The sequence below is a fragment of the Periophthalmus magnuspinnatus genome, chromosome 1 (assembly GCF_009829125.3).
Source record: "Periophthalmus magnuspinnatus isolate fPerMag1 chromosome 1, fPerMag1.2.pri, whole genome shotgun sequence".
Classification (NCBI taxonomy): Eukaryota; Metazoa; Chordata; class Actinopteri; order Gobiiformes; family Gobiidae; genus Periophthalmus; species Periophthalmus magnuspinnatus.
The window spans coordinates 3,346,882-3,367,949 of NC_047126.1; the positions used below are offsets into that span (position 1 = coordinate 3,346,882).

General features: G+C 40.1%; 2 protein-coding genes across 2 annotated transcripts; both read left to right on the plus strand.

Moving 5' to 3' along the window:
• Positions 1 to 702: 702 nt before the first annotated feature.
• Positions 703 to 10,554, plus strand: keap1b (kelch-like ECH-associated protein 1b). Its single transcript, XM_033967419.2, has 7 exons — positions 703 to 742; positions 3,518 to 4,317; positions 5,106 to 5,351; positions 7,025 to 7,701; positions 8,040 to 8,245; positions 8,321 to 8,497; positions 9,045 to 10,554. Exons 2-7 carry the CDS (start codon positions 4,012 to 4,014, stop codon positions 9,290 to 9,292), a joined length of 1,860 nt encoding a protein of 619 aa, XP_033823310.1. The 5' UTR covers positions 703 to 742; positions 3,518 to 4,011; the 3' UTR covers positions 9,293 to 10,554.
• A 1,022-nt stretch (positions 10,555 to 11,576) lies between these two features.
• si:zfos-323e3.4 (volume-regulated anion channel subunit LRRC8E) lies at positions 11,577 to 16,807 on the plus strand. The gene is made up of 3 exons (XM_033974099.2): positions 11,577 to 11,648; positions 12,072 to 12,213; positions 13,906 to 16,807. Exons 2-3 carry the CDS (start codon positions 12,073 to 12,075, stop codon positions 16,210 to 16,212), a joined length of 2,448 nt encoding a protein of 815 aa, XP_033829990.2. The 5' UTR covers positions 11,577 to 11,648; position 12,072; the 3' UTR covers positions 16,213 to 16,807.
• Positions 16,808 to 21,068: the final 4,261 nt, after the last annotated feature.

The window sequence follows — 21,068 nt, forward strand, 5'->3', positions numbered from 1 at the left end:
AGTGTGGAGTACTGCGCATTGTTTTGGAGTGATTATTATTATTTATTTATTTTTTTATTATTATTTTTTTAAATATATAACTTGGCCTATGCATTTGTTACAGTCACTTCGTTGTTTTAGTTATTTAATATATAGCTCTGCCGATGTGATGCGTTTATTATTATTATTTTTTATTATTTATTTATTTTTAATATATAACTTGGCCTATGCATTTGTTACAGTCGCTTCGTTTATTTATTTTTTTATTATTTTATTTTATTTATATATAAATATAACCTGACCCATGAATTTATTACAGTCGCTTCCTTTTTCTCAAATAATCAAACATTATTTATACATTTCTCTGAGCGTATAAACACCGCAGCATGTGGATTAAATAATTCTATTACAATTAGGTCGTTTACAAACCGTTAAACTGAGCCAAATTTGCTGTTTACCTTAAGCTTTGTCAGTTGCAGCTGCTTTAACACAAGAACCACTGAACAAACCGTTGAGTAGCTACAAGCGAAAGCGTTCTACCAGATTTTGGCCTGCTTTGCTTTCCGTTACTCGAGGCTCTTTCACAATAAAAGTTTAGACACGGTTTGGCGCGTTGCTGACTATGCGTGGCGGTGGAGAGAGGCTTTTATTGTGAAGGCGGTGGGAGGCCGGGTACATTGCTTAGTCATGGTGAGTTACAGGTTTCCCCTCCTTCTTTCCTTCCTCTGTGGCAAACTGCGATGGACGATCTGAGCTAGATTTGGTGAGTGTCTTTTGTTCCCCGTTTAGTGTCATTATTAATTAAAATATCCCGCGCTATTATCGTCTCATAGCTCCAGACAGATGCCTTGTAGCGGGTAGGCGTAGCAGTAGGAGCCTGTTTGTGTTATTAGAGGCTGTTTTGCTGTTAGCTTTATTTCTGTTTATCATGAAAACTTGTGTGATATTCACGCGTAAACAAACACGTAGCTTTAATAGCACGCTGCAGATTCGACACAGATGCATGGCTAATAACTGTTGGTTTTATTTTTACATTTTAGCTACAAAATAATGTTGTATTTTTAAGCTAAGGTGTTCAGTTCTTCCAGGCAAGTTTACATAAGGAGTCATGTTTTGTTTGGACAGGTTACTTCTACAGCACCTTCACACTGAGTCACTCTTTACACTGGGTTTCACTTTAATTAGAGGCATTAATCATAAATCTATTTGCTGACAGGAACTGGTTTAAGTGTTGTTTATATACTTTAAATTTTGCTTGAATGTGTTGAGGATGTAAACAAAATCCCTCTAAACAAACCCCCTAAATTAATCCCCCTAAACAACCCCACTTAAAACAAAACCCTAAACAAACCCCCCTTAAAAAAAACTCCTAAACAAACAAACCCCGTAAACAAACCCCCTCCCTAAAAACATTTGATGGCTCTGGTATTCTAGGGGAAACGACCTGATTAAGTATGATTATTTATATTTATATAGTGAGTTCATATAGTATATTAAATTGGTTTTGAATATGGCACATGCAGAATTCGCAGTGAAGCTATAAGCACATTTTGGAGGAGGCTGTGTGTCACTTTTGGATTTGCTCAGAGTAATAGAGTTGTGCAATATTTTCTACGAAACTGAATCACTCAGAAACATGGAGGGAAAGACGGGGTCGTAAATCAAAGTAGAATCAGTCTGTTCATGTCATGGGAGTAAAAGTAGGAAAGTGCTGTAAGTAAAAAAATAGGTATCTGTATGTTACTTGAATAGTTTTAATACTTTTTACTTTTACTTCACTACATTTCAGAGCAGTATCTGTACTTACTGTCTACTACATTTTTGAAGAAGACTGAAAAGTGAAAGTTTTTTTTACTATTGTTTGAGACCTGCTGAAAACTCTGAGGGTTTATTTTTACCACGTTCGTAGATTGAGCAAAGAAAACAGCTTGAAAAAATGATAGATTCTGTTGTTTCTGTTGAACAAATTTCCGCACAAATCTTTATCAAAATCACTGCATTTGAAACTTTATTAGATCTCAAAATCTGATATCCAATGAACAATAAAACATCAAAATATCCTTTCCAGTTTGTATTAAATACCAGGGAGAAGAGGTGGGTTTTCAGTCTCGTCTCTTGGAGAGAAGACACTTTTTTTCTGCACATTCTCCGCACATACCATCGCTAGTACTGACCGATATGGAGTTTTTCATGGCCGAATGTTTAGAATCCAGAGCAACCGATGGCTTATATGTTGGACCAATTTTGATTATTTCCGCCTAATTATGTAATATAAATGTACTTCCCCCAAGCGCTTTCTTTACCACAAACCACAAAAGAGCTGTGCAGTCACGTTTTGTGCAACTAGCTCTTTATTTTTGAAGTGTTAATATAAAGTTTTGTGTGTACTTTTTAGGTAGCAAATTGTCCAAAACAAAATATCAGCCTGTGCTACGCTTAAAAAGTCCAAATATCAGCCCAATATATCGGCCAATTGATATATCCGTATATGTTTTTATTATGATAAACAGTATTACTGTTTATTTTCCCTTCTCTGGTCTGTGCTTTGTGTTCCAGTGAGCTTAAGTAAAGGCAGACCTCATACTTTTTTCTAATGGGTAAACAATAGAAAAGTTAATACTAGTTTGTGAGACGTTTCTGCCTGTCGACATGTGACTAAGCCCAGCTATTGAACTGCTGTATCATAACAGCTGGTAATGATTACTCATGTGTTCTAAATGTAGGCTTGTACCTATTGTATAACTGTTTGTGTCAACTCAGTGTTGCTTAGTGACCGACTGTACCTGTGACGTGAAGTGTCCGGTACCTGAGTGTCCTTCCAACACCTTTTGACAATGCTTTGTTTTTTTTCTTTACACTGGAACAATCCAATCTCCTGTATTGTGGATTAATTGGTGCTGAAGAGTCCGGTACCTGGTGGGTCCGGTACCTGGTGGGTCCGGTACCTGGTGGGTCCGGTACCTGGTGGGTCCGGTACCTGGTGGGTCCGGTACCTGGTGGGTCCGGAACCTGGTGGGTCCGGAACCTGGTGGGTCCGGTACCTGAGCGTCCTGCAAACATATTTTAAAATGCTTTGTTTGTTTCTTTAAACTGGAACAATCCAATCTCCTCTATTGTGGATTCATTGGTGCTGGAGCGTCCAGTACCTGAGTGTCCTGCCAACTCGTTTTTGAAAATGCTTTTGAATGTTCCAGTTTAGTTAGTTTGATTCTGGATACATTATTGCTGAAGTTCTCACTGCCAATGTGACAAATATAAGTCAGAGTACAGAATTAGATTTATGCATGACACAAACACATTTCACAGCGTTTGTTTTTGAAAAAGGAAAAGAATGAAATGAATGAAGTTGATCATGACGACAGTTTGATGATGACGGATGCAGTCCTGATTTTCAGTTTGATGTAGTTTGTTCCTCATACACTGTAAAAGTAAAAAAAAAAAGGAAGTTATATTTTTGCCTTAGTTTTTACTGGAAAGTTGATTCTGTTCCCGCTTAAGACAGTTAACTGTTGTTTTCCAAACTTCATTCTCTTTGCAGTTGTTTTCTGAACCCACTTCTGACTCGTAAACACAACTCTGAAAACAAATTCCTGGGCTGATAACCTCGAGGAAGGTGTCCTCTTCCACATTTGGCACGTGACGCCTTTTCACTGAGGAGTCAACACACTCTCCCTCTTCTACAGTGTCCTTCACACGGCTCAAGATAGAAATAAGTCTCATGACTAATCTCTTCTGAGGAGTTATGATGGTTTTTATTATAAAGATGTTGTAACTGCTTTTGGCCGCACAGCAATAACTGGAAAGCACCATGGATCCATGCAGTAAAGCCTCAAGAGTCACTGACTGGACTGTCTGGTACAGGACGAGGAAATGTTAGTTGCCACATAAACTGGGTGTGACCTCAGGTGAGACTTTGCTTTCTGCCAGGCTCTTTTTGTTCCCATAGTTTTGGCCAGTGCGCGGTGCAGAGATGGCCCTCTACACGTCGGTCAGTTGTTGAGGTGGACACTTCACAGGTGGAGACAGTAGGTCATGACACAGTGCCTGACAGAATGCAAAGCGCTGGTGACTCCATCCACGCGCAATGGCCACCGTGTGTTCAGCTACACCCTGGAGTCCCACACGGCGGTCGCCTTCGGGATCATGAACGAGCTGCGCCTGGAGCGGCAGCTGTGCGACGTCACTTTGAGAGTGCGCTACAAAGACCTGGAGGCTGTGGACTTTGTGGCTCATAAAGTGGTGCTGGCTTCATCTTCTCCGGTGTTCAGGGCCATGTTCACCAACGGTCTGAAGGAGTGCGGCATGGAGGTGGTTCCCATCGAAGGCATCCATCCGAAGGTGAGTCTGTTCTCTCTTTAAAGCAGACCTAATATGCTTGTGTTTGCTCTATAGTTATAATCTATGACACAGTGGATCATTGTGCTATAATTTGCGTATTTTTAATCACAATATTTATCTAAAACGGCTTAATAAAAGAAACAAATCCTCTGACTTCTGTGTTAGAAAACTACAGTGAGAACTTGGGAGCTGACGTCACCGTAAACATAACAACAAAACCGCCATAGAGCTGTCGGCGCCTCCTGTGGATAGCTGCACATCACACTAGCGAGTAGCGTTTTTTTTCTTTCATTCGTATGAAAAATGACTAGACACGTGGAGGATTCTGCAGTGTTGTGTAAATAAAATTGGATAACAAAGTAACTACAGAGCGGTACGTGCAGGAGTTGATCGGCAACAGGGCGTCTTGAAAATAAGCGATTAAAGATTGAGCAAACATGCATAAATCACTCCAAATACAACTTCGAGAAGGTAAATAGGAGGGGAAAACAACTACAACATGGTTCAAAGCTCTGAAAAGTCAATTTTGCAGAATAGGTCTGATTGAAACAGTCTTTTATTTCTATTTTTGAGCAATAAGCAATAAATTCTTAGACATAACGATAGAGAAATAACACTTAAGTGCTTTTGACGTCACTCATCATGACTCAGATTGTTTTCAGGTATGAGGAAATGTACTGAAGAAGCAAAACAACATTTATGTCCCTGTAGACTTTTTAATGAATACGCTGACCTGACTCCACTTGTTGTTTTAATGACTCTTTGTGTTCTTTTCTTCTCGTTCCCAGGTCATGGATCGCCTCATTGAGTTCGCCTACACCGCCAGCATCTCCGTTGGGGAAAAGTGTGTGATCCATGTTATGAATGGGGCTGTGATGTACCAGATCGACTGTGTGGTCAAGGCCTGCTGTGATTTCCTGGTCCAGCAACTTGATCCCAGTAATGCTATCGGCATCGCTAACTTTGCAGAACAGATCGGCTGCACGGAGCTTCACCAGAAAGCCCGCGAATACATCTATCTGAACTTCAGTCAGGTAAGGAGTAGGGATGGGACGATAAACAATAATATCGTTTATTGTGATGAAAAGGGTTGACAATAATCGTTCATGGGACATTTTATATAATCGTGATGATTAGCAACAAAGATAATCGCCTTTATATCACCTGAATGTGCAGAAAAAAAACGACTTATCCACAGGGGAGTCAACGAGGGGGATAAACTGGTCTGTTGTCGGGGGCCCCAGGGTCTTAGGGGGCCCAGAATTGACTCTCTTCCTATTCATTTGTATTACGGGGGGCCGTGTGAGGCTCCAAATTTCAGTCTACATTCCTGTTTATCCATAATCTTCTCTGTTAAAATTATAATTATTCATATCCTTAACGACTTTAATCGTTAATCGCAATCATTTTGGCCATGATAATTGTCACACAAAAGTTCAGTATCGTCCCATGTCTAGTAACGAGATAGGTTTTAAGTTTAGGCCCAATGCTCAGATATTAATAAAAATGTCTGGTAGTGATGGGACTTTCGGCTCTTTTATGGGATCTGAATCTTTTGAATACGTTTCTTCCTAAAAAGCTGCTGCTGTTTTAATATTTATTCTTATGACAGAAGCCAATTTAGGAATCCATTTTATTTCAAACTGAGAGTGGCATTGTGTTTACCTTTGAAATTATGAATAATCTAAATAAAACATTGCACTACAATAATACTAATTAAAAAATCTAACAGTTATTAATATGACAATATTATAATATGTCATAATATGTTTTTTTGATGTGTTGATCCATGTGTTGGTACAGTGTAAATCATTGTAAAAATGCATAAAAATTTCAAGGATTTGGTTCAGTGAGGTTTTTCTGTTCTTCTCAGATTCTTTTTTCAGACAAAGGTTTAGTTTGTTTTCATCCCTGACCGTTTGAACTGCTCACTAGCGCCTCAATGTGGTCACGTTATGTTGCTGTGATGTGACGTTCAGCTGATTTTAAACAGGTTTTGGCGCCGTCTTCCTACCGGTGAAGGCAGGACAGTGGCGCCATCTGCAGTCCGACTTCTTCAGGACAGTATCCCAGGTGTGTGAGGGTAAAAAAAAGCCCCTCATTTGTGACCACTGCAAAAGAGAAGCACATTATGGAGGAAGAGAAGGCGATCGAATTACAGAAACATGCACAAGGGACTTTAAACCAGGACGAGGGGCCTTTTCACTCTCACACACCTGGGATACTGTCCTGAAGAAGTCGGACTGCAGATGGCGCTGTCGTCCTGCCTCCACCGGTAGGAAGATGGCGCCAAAACCTGTTTAAATCATCGGATCGAACACGCCGCAGTAACATCACGTGACCACTGTGAGGAAGAACATTAGTGTTACTGTAAGGGAGGAAAACAAACTAAACCTTGGTCTGGGAAAAGAATCTTGAATTTGATCTGGGTCCAACCATTCACATTAAGGAGCCGTTCAAAAGAGCCGACTTGTCACATCACTAGTTACCGTGGCGACTCCGGCTGTTGATGTACTTGTCTCTGTGGTGCTGTGTTGGGCAGAGCATGAGTCATGAGCAGAGTGTGGATGACCTGTGGCACACTAACAGTAAAATGTGTCACAGTGAAACTAGCGCTGGAACAATTAAACATTTACACTCGTGCTCTGCTGTTGTGTTTGTTATATTTACACGTTCCATCTATCTCCCTGTCTTGAAATATTTTTAGGTTGCGACACAGGAAGAATTTTTCAACTTGTCCCACTGCCAGCTGGTCAACCTCATCAGCCGGGATGAGCTGAACGTGCGCTGTGAGTCTGAGGTCTTTCATGCCTGCGTGGCGTGGGTTCGCTACGACCGTGAAAACCGGAAACCGTATGTCCAGGCCTTGCTTCAGGCGGTCCGCTGTCACTCGCTCACCCCGAACTTCCTGAAGACCCAGCTACAGTCTCTGGAGTGGGATCCAGAGTGCAAAGACTACCTAGCTCAGATTTTTCAGGACCTCACCCTCCACAAACCCACCAAAGTAATTCCCTGCCGTACGCCGAAGGTTCCCCAGCTGATCTACAGTGCGGGGGGCTACTTCCGCCAGTCCCTGAGTGACCTGGAGGCGTATAACCCCTGTACTAGAGCGTGGCTGAGGCTGGCCGACCTCCAGGTCCCTCGCAGTGGTCTGGCCGCCTGTGTCATCAGTGGGCTTTTCTACGCCGTGGGAGGAAGGAACAACGCCCCCGACGGAAACATGGACTCGAATGCACTGGACTGCTACAACCCCATGAATAACTGCTGGCTCCCCTGTGCGCCTATGAGCGTCCCACGGAACAGAATCGGAGTTGGAGTCATCGATGGCATGCTGTATGCAGTGGGTGGATCACATGGATGTATTCATCACAACAGTGTTGAAAGGTGTGTTATTAAAGACAGGTGTTTGCTTCTGGGGGCAACACAGTGTAGTTTTGTCGTATGGCAAACTAAAAGTTAAAATGTCCTTGAATTATTCATATAATTCTTCTTTTGTCTGTAATCAGTTACAGAATAACAGAAACATGTGTTAATTACAAACAGACATTTGAAAGGAGTTGAATTCAAGTTAGAAATTCCCCACACAACAGTCCTCTGCCTCGTTTAAGAGAGCTGGTATAATGTTACAGAAGAGGGTGGGATTTATTAATGAAATACACTTGAGACGTTCTAAAAGTACATACATCCTGCAGGTGATTGGCTGACCATGAGTGTTTTTGCAGATATGACCCAGAGAAGGATGAGTGGCAGCTGGTGGCCCCCATGTTGACCCGTCGTATTGGCGTCGGCGTGGCCGTCATTAACAGGCTGCTTTATGCTGTCGGGGGGTTTGATGGAGCAAATCGCCTCAGTTCCTGTGAGTGCTACAACCCGGAGAGGGACGAGTGGAAGTCTATGTCCTCAATGAACACCGTTCGCTCTGGGGCTGGTAAGAGAAAATCACAATAATCATATAAATGCAGTGTGACCTTCCCACAAGTGAACACGCTGTTCTTATCTTTAGGTGTGTGTGCTCTTGGAAATCACATTTTTGTGATGGGAGGTTATGATGGCACCAATCAGCTGAACACAGTGGAATGCTACGACGTGGAAACTGACACATGGAGCTTTGCTGCCTCCATGAGGCACAGACGCAGTGCTCTGGGAGTCACTGCTCTACATGGGCGCATCTATGTGCTGGGTGAGTGAAGCCGTGTGCATGTTTGTTAATGTTAGTGTCTGTACTGCAGAGTTTAGACGACGTCACAACATCCTACAGGACAGTCGTATTTAACAGAGGTGGGGGGCTGCTGAAAACAATACTGTTAAAATCCACATTTTTTGTGGTAGAACAGTGAATTTGTGCATCTACTCACTAACAGAAATGATCAGGTTCAACATTTGTGAATTCACCTTTTGGATATTTCATGGCAAAGTACAACATAATCAACAGAGAGAAACAGGCTCCTGCCTCCATCTGGGAATATGACATCGTCACATTCCAGAATCTGAAAACACCATGACTGAACTGTATCCAAACATTTGGGGCCTGAGAATCATGACCCATGTCATGAAAATTATGAGAAATTCATGGGGCCAAATCCCATCCACTTTATTTATAGAGCACAGTTTATAAATGTTTCCAAAGTGCTGCACAGAGAACATGGTCGGCTCCTGGTCTAGTTCTTAAATGCCAAAACAAAATCAAATTGATTAATCATTTCATGTTTCCCGTGTGTTTATTCCAGGAGGTTATGATGGCAACACTTTTCTGGACAGTGTGGAGTGTTACGACCCTGAGAGTGACACATGGGCAGAGGTCACACACATGACGTCGGGCCGCAGCGGTGTGGGCGTGGCTGTTACCATGGAGCCCTGCCCGAAGGGTCTGTCTCTGAATCAAGCGTCGGACGGGGAATGTGGAGGCTCGTCTCACACCGACCACTCGGACCACTCCAGTCACGGGTCCCACCAGCGGACACACAGACACTCATGAGGCTCCAAAACTCAATGTTCAGCATCAAAACATCTGTTTAGAAAAGTCATTTGGTCGTGTTTTTATTTTGAACTTTGTGTTTTGTCCTAATAAGACAAATGTATAAACTGCTCTGACGTGTCTCTTATCAGCAGCTGGTAAGTGACCTCCTACCCAAACATGTCAGGTAAATAAGCTGTTTAGCTTTTTATAATTACTACTACTACAACACCTGACTTATTAGAAGAAAACACAAACTTCAAACATGATTTAAAACTCGACATTATTGCCTCAGTAGTTTGTAAAAGTTCTGTCTTATTGCAGGGGTCCCAAACCAGTGACCGCGAGTCATCCAGTAAATATGTATTTTTAAAATATATTTTCTTGTATTGTCTACACTATTCCCAGTGTTTTACCTGTGAAAGTGAATTGGTAAACGGCTAATATAAACATAAAACTAGGGTTAGTTGTAACCAGCCCCTTCCACTGGTCCCTGACGTGTGTGTGGTTAGTACGGGTCCTTTATGACCACAGGGTTAAATGTCAATGCAAGTTCTTTCAAAATGCTCCGTAAAAAGGCCCCTGACTTCATAGGACATAAGGGCTCCTGACACCAGAGTGGACCTGTGTGAACTCAAACCTCTGTAGCATTTGTCAGTGTGGACACTTCTGTGTGAAAGTGTCAGGCCTGTGGGCATTACTTCTGTCAGTGTGTCGTTGGAAAGAGGCCGACGAGGCGTGAAACTGTTGTGACGATATGTAACTAAAGTGTTTTTGAAATGTGAAATTTAAGACTTCGCCTGTTTGTTAGGTGATAACTTGGAGATATTCGTTTAGCGAGTGCCAATAGAGAAGCTGGTTCAACATTTAGTTTGTTGAACTTCTTCACACCAATGAACCGTTTTTGCACCTTTTTATAGACCTCAAAAACAGAAGCAACTGTTTAGTGTATACATATTGTATACTAGCGGCAGAGTTGCAAAAGAAGTGTATTTCTAACAGCAGTTTAAGCTACCAAGGTTTCTTAGTGGTTTTTATACACTGATCCATGTGTCTTGTACAGAATTTTAAGATTTTTTTTTTTATTTATTGTTTGGTTGAATCAATGTTTTCTTTTACAAACTGATCTTAAGTCGACCTTTGTATTGCATTAGTGTGTTTTGGAGTAATTTGCATGTGGATGTTTCAGCATAAAGGCACTTATTATTAATAAAGACTGGCTTTGTACAAACTGAGAAGTACAACGGCACACTGTAAAGTAAACATGTTCTAATATTGCACTGACTTTCATTTGGATTTCCTCCTTTTCTGCCTCAAGTTGAGTTTTGCAGCTTTGACCACTGGATGGAGCTAAAGAGCTGCTGGAGTGTGATCATCATTTACATTTTTACTTAGTTTGTAAAATGATACACTCATATGTGAAGCAGTGTCATTTTAGCCAACAGAATCTATTAATGAAACTCAAACGGTGAGTTCTGAGTGGGATGAGAGGAGGGTGTGGTCATCCGGTCCCAGTAAAGACAAACAACAGGTGAATGCCCAATGCCATTATTATGTCATTTGAGAGGAAACACCAAAGATTATGGGCCCTATGCAAACAATTTAGGCACGATCCCACCGGTCAACCCCATACTTTGAGAGTATTTTAACTGAGTCTTCAAGGCCTTTTACAAGAAACTCACAGAGGAGCAGGTGAGAGAAGATGACAACAAATAAACAACAAGAAAAACAACAAAACTTTGCATCACAGAAGTAACAGGGCTGGAACAAGTACTCACTTTTGTGGAGTAAAAGTATAGATACAGGAGCAAAAAAACCAAAAGAAAATAAAAGTATCTAATGAAAAAAATCTACTTAAATAAAAGTTTTAAAGTACCTGTTGATCTAATAAAAATACTGATTTTGATCTGAATTTTGCTCAACAGAAACAACAGATTTTTTTCTAGCTGTTTTTATTTGTATATTTTTGTTTGACCTGGATAAAAATAAACCCTCAGTCTTTTCATCAGGTCTCAAACTATAATAATAAAAAAAATACTTACTGTAGTGGAGTAGAAAGTACAGATACTGCTCTCAAATGTAGTTAAGTAAAAGTAAAAAGTATCCACTATAAAATGTACTTAAGTAAAGTCCAGATACCTAAATGTTTTGCTTAAGCACAGTCCTGATTGTGGGTAAATCTGCCTTTTTTAATGTTTTGGTTTTATTTTTGGGTTTTATTTTGAAAGCATCTACCGGAAGTGGCCCTTTTCCCCTGCTCTCGCGCGCTCAGCTTCACACCGGTGCGCGCGCGTCCTGTTGGAGAGCTTTACCTGTGGTTTACCTGAGTTTTACCTGTGGTTTACCTGTGCTCCAGACGCACCTTCCCCGGGCTCAGGTGAGTGCACTCTGTTACTCCACACTCCTTTTATGAGACATTTATAAGCCATAAACCTTTTTTATTTCTTCACTTTAGTGCAAAATAGTTCTCCTGTTGTGAAATCTAGACTTTTTTTCCATGTTTATGACTCTGTTTGTGCTCAGTTTACACTTTTACATCATGATTTCACGCTGTTGTTTGCAGTTTGTTTGACTCTTTTACATGTTTGCATCTTGATTTTATAGTTTTATCACAGAAAACACTCAGGTTATTGTTAAAAAGTTGCACCCCTGCTTTGGAAATGGCGTCCCAAACGTGTCTCCACTGCAAAGAACCTCAAACATCCCACTTTTAATCCACGTATCCTCACTGTATCACTTTAAAATGACTTGTTTCTGGACTGTAGGGAGTCTGAATCGTTCATCTGGCTCTTCTCTCCAGGATGATTCCCGTGGGCGAGTTTAGAAACTTGGGCTCAGAGCAGAACCAGAAGTACAGGGTGCTGAAGCCCTGGTGGGACGTGTTCTCGGAGTACCTGTGCCTCGCCATGCTCATGATCGGAGTGTTTGGATGCACGCTGCAGGTATGTCACGGATGAGGAGGCAATAAACCATAAAATGAAGCCCGGGGAACGTTTATTTGTACGACACAGCTGGTCCACAAGGTCATTCAAAGTGTTTAACAGGATAAGAAAGACGTTAAACTCACGATATAACACATCAAAACATAAATAATCGAGATGAAGTTAACATTAAATGAGAAAAGCGCAGAATAAACCCCTTTTTGTCATATGCACAGAACCATTTTAAGCCTAATAAAAGAGCCGGTGTGTAGTTACAACACAAAACACACATGACACACACTGGACAAACTGTTATTTTATATTAAACAGTAGTGGAACATAACAGAGTACAAGTAGTAAAGTACTCCAGGCCTACTTAAGTACAATTTTTGAAGTATTTGCACTTCCTTAAGCACATTTTACAGTGGATATGTTTTACTTTTAGGTCATTACATCTGATCAGTATCTGTACTTTCTGCTCCACCACATTTTTGAACTTAATTGAAACGTGAAAGTATTTTTTTTATTATAGTTTGAGACCTGCTGAAAAGGCTGAGGGTTTATTTTATCAAGGTCATAGTTTGATTAAACAAAAATCTACAAATAAAAACAGCAAACAAACAAAATCACTACATCTGAAGACCTCAAAACATGCACGAAATACATTTTTAACATGTACTTAAATATATTTTTTTAATATTTTGCTTTCCAGTAACAAAATTGAGTTCTTCCCCCACCGCTGATGCTGACAAATTGTTTTAAAACTTTTTTTTTCTCCACTTATTTCACGCTTCTTTAGTTCATGAAAGGTTAAGAAAACTCCCGCGCACCGTCTCACTCTTGGTTCACTTTTATTCACACAACATTTCGCTCGATTTGACCTTCCTCATTTATGGAAACAGCCCCTTCCGCTCCCCCTTATATAAGTTAAGGACCTGCCCCCTTAAAAGTAATCAACCAATCACAACAGCGGAAAAACATAAACGTACAACTAGACCCCGATGGTCGAAACATTGTGTTTTTCTTAACCTTTCATGAACTAAAGAAGTGTGAAATAAGTGGAAAAAAAAAGTTTTACACAGACGGTGGATGCTTTTAAAAGAGGACTTAAAACTTACCTTTTTACCTTGGCCTACAGCTAAACACCTGGCTATTGTTTTATTGCTTTTACACCAATTGTCTTCTCTTTTTAATGTTAATTGTCTTCTGTTTTTAATGTCTTTTTTTACTGTAGCACTTTGAGATTTGTTGTTCGAATGTAAAGTGCGTTATAAATAAAATGTATTATTATTATACAAGTGTGAAATAAGTCGGGGAAAAAAAAGTTTTATAACAGTTTGTCAGCATCAGCGGTGAGGGAAGAACTCAATTTTGTTACTGGAGCAAAATACTCAAGTAAAAGTATGAAAAAATATATTTAAATACATGTTAAAATGTATTTCGTGCATGTTTTGAGGTCTTCAGATGTAGTGATTTTGATAAAGATTTGTTCTGAATTTAGTTTAATAGAAACAATCATTTTTTTCTAGCTGTTTTTATTTGATCAGATCACGAGTTTCTCTAACGCACCTGTCGCCCCGAGTTTAAACAGAAACGTCTTGAGTTAACGAACCCAAAAAGCCACAGAAACGCGTCCAAACCGGTCCTTGTTTCCGTCTAAAGTGATTAAATAACACTGTTCATATTTTATTTTGCTAATCTTTTCGTTTGCAGATCACCCAGGAAAAAATCGCCTGCCTGCCGAGCCGCTACACCAGCCCCACGCCCAGCGCCATCGACTGCAGCCACATCAGGACGTACGGCGATAACGACTCTTTTGAAAACCCGGCTGACCCTATCATCATTGAGGTCAAAGGTCGTAAAAATGACCTAGACATCCACCAGTACGTGTTTGTCAACGCTTACTGCTACACGCGGTTTGTCCACTGGTTCGCCAAGTTCTTCCCGTATCTCGCCGTCATCCACACCATGGTCTTTATGGTGGCGAGCAGCTTCTGGTTCAAGTTCCCGGGGACGTCGTCGAAAATTGAACTTTTCGTGTCCATTCTCGGGAAATGTTTCGATTCCCCGTGGACGACGAGAGCCTTGAGCGAAGTTTCCGAGGAGAGAGGCGAGGAAAAACTCGTGAGCTTGAGAAGGAACACCATCTCCAGAGATACTTCGGAGAAAAAACAGACAGACGAGGAGGAAACGGCGGGGCTTCTTCGCTCCTCCTCGGTCAAATCTAACCCGGAGAGAAAGGTTCCAGAGCCGCAGTCGACGCTCACGGCTTTGGATAAGAAAGAAGGAGAACAAGCTAAAGCGCTGTTTGAAAAAGTGAAGAAGCTGCGTACCCACGTGGAGGAGGCGGACATCTTGTATGTCATGTACGTGCTGCAAACGTCTCTAAAAGTCCTGAAGTTTCTGTTGGTTATAATCTACACGGCGGTGCTCGTTCATAACATTCAGATTGTCGTGCGCTGCAAGGTCCCGCCCGAACTAACGGGATTTAACATATTCTGCTGTAATCACAACAAGGCTCCTCTTTTCTCCAAACTGGCGTACTGCTACATTTGCTTTGTTGGAGTCTACGGTTTAGTTTGCATCTACACTCTGTACTGGCTCTTCCATCGGCCGTTGAAGGAGTACTCCTTTGAGCAGGTCCGATTTGAGACCGGCATCGGCGATATACCCGATGTGAAAAACGACTTCGCCTTCCTCCTGCATCTCGTGGACCAGTACGACTCCCTGTACTCCAAAAGGTTCGCAGTGTTTTTGTCCGAAGTCAGCGAAAGCCGCTTGTACCATCTCAACCTCAACTACGAGTGGACCGCGAATAAACTGCGCGCTCGTTTGGCCAGGAACTCGAGCAACCGGCTGGAACTCCACCTGCCCATGTTGTCCGGACTTCCTGACACAGTCTTTGAGCTCAGCGAGGTGCAAGCGCTCAAACTGGAACAAGTCAAAAATGTCACATTTCCTCCCAGCGTGGCGAAGCTGGACTCACTGCAAGAGCTGTCACTCATCTACTGCCCCGCGAAACTCCAACTGCCGGCGATGAACTTCTTCAAAGAGCATTTAAAAGTTCTCCGTTTGGCCTTTGAAAGCGTAGAGGAACTGCCTTTGTGGATGTATTCGCTCCACGATCTCGAAGAGTTGCATCTAAACGGCCCGTTAAGTAATGAAGCCTCCCGAGGTTCAGGTCTGGAGAGTCTACGAGACCTGAAGTCCTTAAGGGTCCTCAATCTCCGTTGCAATTTGACCAAAATCCCGACTAGCGTTACCGACGTGGCCTTACAGCTGCAGCGTTTAAGCATTAACAACGAAGGGGGCAAACTCCAGGCTTTAAGCATTCTCAAGAAGTTAAGTAGTCTGGTGTCGTTGGAGTTGGTGAGCTGCGGGTTGGAGCGGATCCCCAGTGCCATTTTTAGCTTGAGTAACCTCCAAGAGTTGGACCTGAAAGAGAACAGACTCACAACAGTAGAGGAGATCCTGAGTTTACAGCACTGCCAGCGTTTAACGACACTCAGACTGTGGCATAACAAAATAACGTACATCCCAGATCACATCGCTAAGCTGCACTCTCTGGAAGTTCTGGACATTAGCTGGAACAAGATACGGAAGCTTCCCTCTCGTCTTTTTTACTGCACCAAACTCCGACATCTGGACGTGTCCCACAACCTCCTCACCTCGTTACCCTCAGAGGTGGGCATCCTTCAAAGCCTCCAGTTCTTCTCCGCTGCCTCCAACTCCTTGGAGAACCTCCCCGAAGAGCTCTTCATGTGTAAAAGACTGCGGACGCTGGCGGTAGCGAGCAACTGCCTGTCGCACCTGAGTCCTAAGGTGGGGAGCCTGACACAGCTCGTGCGGTTGGAGCTCAAAGGAAACCGTTTTGGAGCTCTGCCCGTGGAGCTGAGGGACTGTCCGCATCTGACCCTGAGTTCGATCGTAGCGGAGGACCGACTTCTGGAGCAGCTGTCCACAGACGAAGAGGTCGAGCAGCCGCAAGATGAAGTCAACGGGGATAATATCAGTCAGTGATTCAAACTCACCCCCTCGCTGGGTTTTAATTAAGTGTAACAGGTTTTAAAGTATTGGTTTGTATTTATATGGTTTTATTACATTATTTTTTTCTATTCGAAGTGTAAGTTTTTATTTATATTGAAAGATGTCGTGGTTGTAAGCGGCGATTTTGGATATTTGTGTGTAGTACCAGTCAAAGTTTGGACACATTCTTAATTTTTTTTGTTATTTTTACTACTTTCCACATTTTATATCCACACAGAAGACAGCAAATATATGAAGTACGATATATGTAATTATGTAGTAAAGAAAAAATGTAAAATAACTCAACTAAATATTTTTTGATGAAGCAAAGAGTGGATATTTGAATAAAAAAAAGTCTATTTAAATAACATTAAATATATAAAGTGAGATATATATATATATAATTATGTAGCAAAGGAAAAAAATAAATAAAAACTAAATATTTTTTGACAAAGCGAAGGGTGGAAACTTTGAGGATTTGAATATATATATATATATATATATATATATATATATATATATATATTAAAAAAAAGTATTTAAATAACTCCACTAAATATATAAAGTGACATATATATAATTATGTAGCAAAGAAAAAAAAAAAAAGAATTAGTTTTTGGCAAAGCAAAGGGTGGATACGTTGAGGATTTGAATATATATATATATATATATATATATATATATATATAAAGGTCTATTTAAAAAACTCCACTAAATATATGAAGTAAGATATATGGACTTACGTAGCAAAGAAAAAAAATATATAAAAACTAAATATTTTTTAACAAAGCAAAGGGTGGATACATTGAGGATTTGAATTAAAAAAAATAAAAAAAATTTAGTTAATTTAAATAGCTCCACTAAATATATGACGTAAGATATAAGGAATTTTGTAGCGAAGTAAAAAAGTTAAATAACTCATATTTTTTTTATATGTATTTTCGATTCAAATCCTCAAAATGGCCGCTCTTTGCTTTGTCAAAAAATATTTAATAGACTTATTTTCATGTTTTTTCTTTACTACATAATTCTAAATATCTTACTTCATATATTTGATGTATATAAGTTGTAGAAATCAGTCAAAATAAAAATAAAAAAAACTTTGAATGAGAGGGCGTGTCCAAACGTTTGACTGGTAGAGTGTAAAAGTCACGGTTAACGGACTTGTACGGACTTACGTTTTTTCATTGTTATTTTTTCTGTTTTGTTTTTTTTTACAAGTTGGACCACTTCTCTTTCCATAACCTGTGGGGCCGGTTTGAAGCGTTCAGTCTCGTGTTACTCCCCCCAGGCCTGAAAAGTTGAACAAAGCATCGCAGAAACAGAGTCGTGACTGGACAGTGAGGCTTTGTTTACAAACCCTCAAACGTCTGACTCAGTTTTTGCGTTTAAAGTCTCATTTTACACTGTTTTCTCATCTGTGCTGTTCTAATCTTGTTTCCTCATCACAAACAGACCTGGAGTTGTGTTTTTTTTGTTTGTTTTTTTGTTTCATTCACACACGTTTAACACACAAACCTGCAGATTTACGCTGAGTTTTTCTTCTCTCAAACAGAAAACACTGCGTTCCACCTCGTGATGTCATCGTGTGGTGATACAGGAAGTGCTCCGCTGTGTTTTTAAACTCCTCTGGATGATTTCATTCCGTGGAATTGTCAATCTCCACTGAACTAAAGATAAAAAGTACCGCATTTTCCAGTAATTAGAGAGTTGCACTTTTTTTTTCATAGTTTGTCCGGAGGTGCGACTTATATGTGAAATATGTTTGTTTTTCTTCATTATTATGCATTTTTTGGCAAGTACGACTCATACTCTGGAAAATACGGTAGCGTTTATCTTAAAAACTACAACCACATGACATCACAAGGTGGAACAGAGCATTTTGAGCTTTCGAGATGTAGACAGACTAAAAATAAAGTGTAATAATGAAACAAAACACAACTCCAGGTCTGTTTTTGAGACGGTAACAGCATTAGAACATGGATTAAAGCTACAAGAGTCAGTTTTGTGTCATATAGGAGCTTTAATGAGACAAAACCGTATATGTGATGATATATAGTTTGTATTTTAACACAAATATTACGTACTGCCACACATCTACTGCCCAGACGTGTCTTTAAACTCAAATCTGTTCTTCAAAATCAACTTTTCAGAGCTTTTAGCCATGTTTTAGTTTGTTTTTACCCTCAAGTTACTTACTGAAGTTGTTCCTTAGGGTGTTCTCCAGTTTTATCAGTGATACACGTAGGATTCGTCAGCGTTGTACGGTCATTTTGGTGCAAATAAAAACAAAAAAAAAATCCTGTTCTTGCTAGTTTGAGCTGCAGCTGTCCATAAAAGCCGAACTTGTTCATTTTCGATGAATATTGCGATTTTAAAATGTCCAAATTATAACCAAATGATTCACACGTGTCCCAGATTATAATTTTTAAGCTGGAACAAGCACAATACTTCTAATTTAATGTTGTTTTTTTACTGAAATGTAACGGTTTACTTGAATTTTTATGTTTGTTTTGAAGTTTTTAAGTGTCTAGATACTGTTGGTTTTGCATTCTTGTTCTTTTCCTGTGCGTTTAACCACCACAAAAAACACCTATTTGCACAAAGACCTGCTGCGTCTGTCACATGTCAGATCCAACAGGTTACAGTGCAGGTCGAGCGAGTCCGGACCTGTGTGGGAACCTATGTCGCTTTACGGGGCGTGTTGGGTCGTGGAAATTTCCAAAGACGCCGCCAGGTCAATTATTAATAGTTGGAGAATATTTTTGCTGTCTGTGTCTGCGGAGGCGTGAACGATAACATCAGAATAAATGCACATGTTTTGTAAAAGTTGATCTGTTAATCTGTTTCCTCACACGTGAATCACTGAATCACATAATGAGTAATTGTTTAGTTACTTATCAGGTTTAATTAGTCGGTTTCTACTCCAGGTTGTGTAAGATTCAGTGTTATCTTGCATAAAATGACCCTTTAAGCCCCTCATTCCTTCATAAATGTGCTGTATTTTTTGCATTTTGAACAAGGAAAAAACGACCCCAAACTGTCTTCTTTTTCAGTTACAGGTGTGTTTCGATTACATAACGATTCCTTATGATTTGATGATCTATCTTGGGCTTTTGTGCGGCGCTGGCAGAGGTCTGTTTGCTGACTCATGTTCTCATACCTGCTGCAGTCTGTCTCGATCAAAAGAACAAACATTCAGGAAGTGTTTTTGCAAAGAAGACACACCCGGAGTCGTTTTTCTCCGGAGGTAGTGAGCTCGACCTGGTGGCGGCTGAGGAAAGATACTGTATGTCTGAAAAACGTTACAAAAACAAGTGACTTTCTTAGGTATTTTCTCGGTTAGTGACTGTTCTGAAGGCAAATAGCTGAACTGTATCTCCGCCTGTGGGCTTGTAAAGTTGGCCAAGCAAACAAAATAGCCATTGTGTCTCGAGAGCTGTGTGCACAAACATTAGCAATCTGTGCGCCTGTTACCTACAAGCTTTAACAATGACGGCCTCTTATTCAGCCCGAGCCTCCGTGCACTTATCTCTGTGACCTTCAAGAGCACGTCTCCTCAGGACGCGCTCTGCAGAGGAGGGAGGCGTTCTGCAGGGGAAGAGCATCCTCCAATATCACCTGGGATTAAATAATATAAACATCAGAGATAATCATGGGTCATTTGTAGCGGTGGAAGAAGTACTCGGTTTTGTTAAGTAAAAGTGCAGATGCTGGAGCAGGAAAATACTCACGTAAAAGTCAAAGTGTCACATGGAAAAGCTGCTTAAGTAAAAGTATTAAAGTACCTGTTTAAAAATGTACTTAAAGAGTAAAAAGTTAAAGTATTTCGTGCAGATTTTGAGTCGTATGAAGCTTCAAATGTGGTGATTTTGATACAAATTTGTGCTGAATTTTGAGCAGAAACAACTGAATCGATATTTTTTCTAGCTGTTTTTTTTTTGCTCAATCTACAAACATATAAAAAATAAACCCTCAGTCTTTTCCGCAGGTCTCAAACTATAATGAAAAATACTTTTACTTTTCAGTCCAGATCAAATATGTGGTAGAGCAGAAAGTACAGATACTGATCTCAAATGTACTGAAGTAAAAGTAAAAAGTATCCACTGTGAAATGTCCTTAAGTGAAGCACAGATACCTAAAAATTCTACTTAAGTGCAGTACTTTACTACTTTTACTTCGTTATGTTCCACCACTGACCATTTGCCAAGATAAGAGTTCATATTTTTAACATTTTCGTGTCATAAGTTTGTCAAAGGATTTTTACGACGTAGATCTGTCATGACAGTCACTATATCCACTTAATATTCAGTATATTTAAAATGAAACAACATTTTTGGGCTCAATATTTATCTCGCGTACATTTGTCTACATGTTCTAGCAATAAATGTGGAGATTTGTGTTATTTTTGTTGTGTTAGAATAAGATTTGAGCAGTAGAGGTTTGAATAAGTCACTTCTGTGGATTATATTTGCTCTACTCTGATATGTGTCGTGTTTATAAAATGTTTTTGTTTTTTTTTATTTGTCAGGGACCATGTACAAATTCATTAATGTTGCAAAAGAAAAAGATGATTTGTACCAGATTATGCCACTGCTGCTGTCCATGTGTAGCCCCTGGGCAGGTTAAAACACATTAAAAGACACATTTCATTACAATTTCATCAGTTCATTGTTGAAATTAGCAGGAAAATACAATAAAATGTGTTTCCAACTGTCCAAACCAATATAAAAATCATTATGCACAGGTTTTTATAGTGAAACAAATGAACTAGACTCTGTTCACTGGGATTATCCTGTTATTTTATCAGTGGCAAAGCAGTTTCAATATTATCATTTATGGTTATATTG

What these genes read in the sequence shown, in the direction of transcription:
- keap1b (XM_033967419.2), top strand. Translation starts at nt 4,012, where the DNA reads ATGACACAGTGCCTGACAGAATGCAAAGCGCTGGTGACTCCATCCACG. An exon ending in TCGAAGGCATCCATCCGAAG is followed by an intron (nt 4,318 to 5,105) that starts GTGAGTCTGTTC and finishes TCTCGTTCCCAG; the next exon opens with GTCATGGATCGCCTCATTGA. An exon ending in TCTATCTGAACTTCAGTCAG is followed by an intron (nt 5,352 to 7,024) that starts GTAAGGAGTAGG and finishes AAATATTTTTAG; the next exon opens with GTTGCGACACAGGAAGAATT.
- si:zfos-323e3.4 (XM_033974099.2), top strand. Translation starts at nt 12,073, where the DNA reads ATGATTCCCGTGGGCGAGTTTAGAAACTTGGGCTCAGAGCAGAACCAG. An exon ending in TGTTTGGATGCACGCTGCAG is followed by an intron (nt 12,214 to 13,905) that starts GTATGTCACGGA and finishes TTTCGTTTGCAG; the next exon opens with ATCACCCAGGAAAAAATCGC.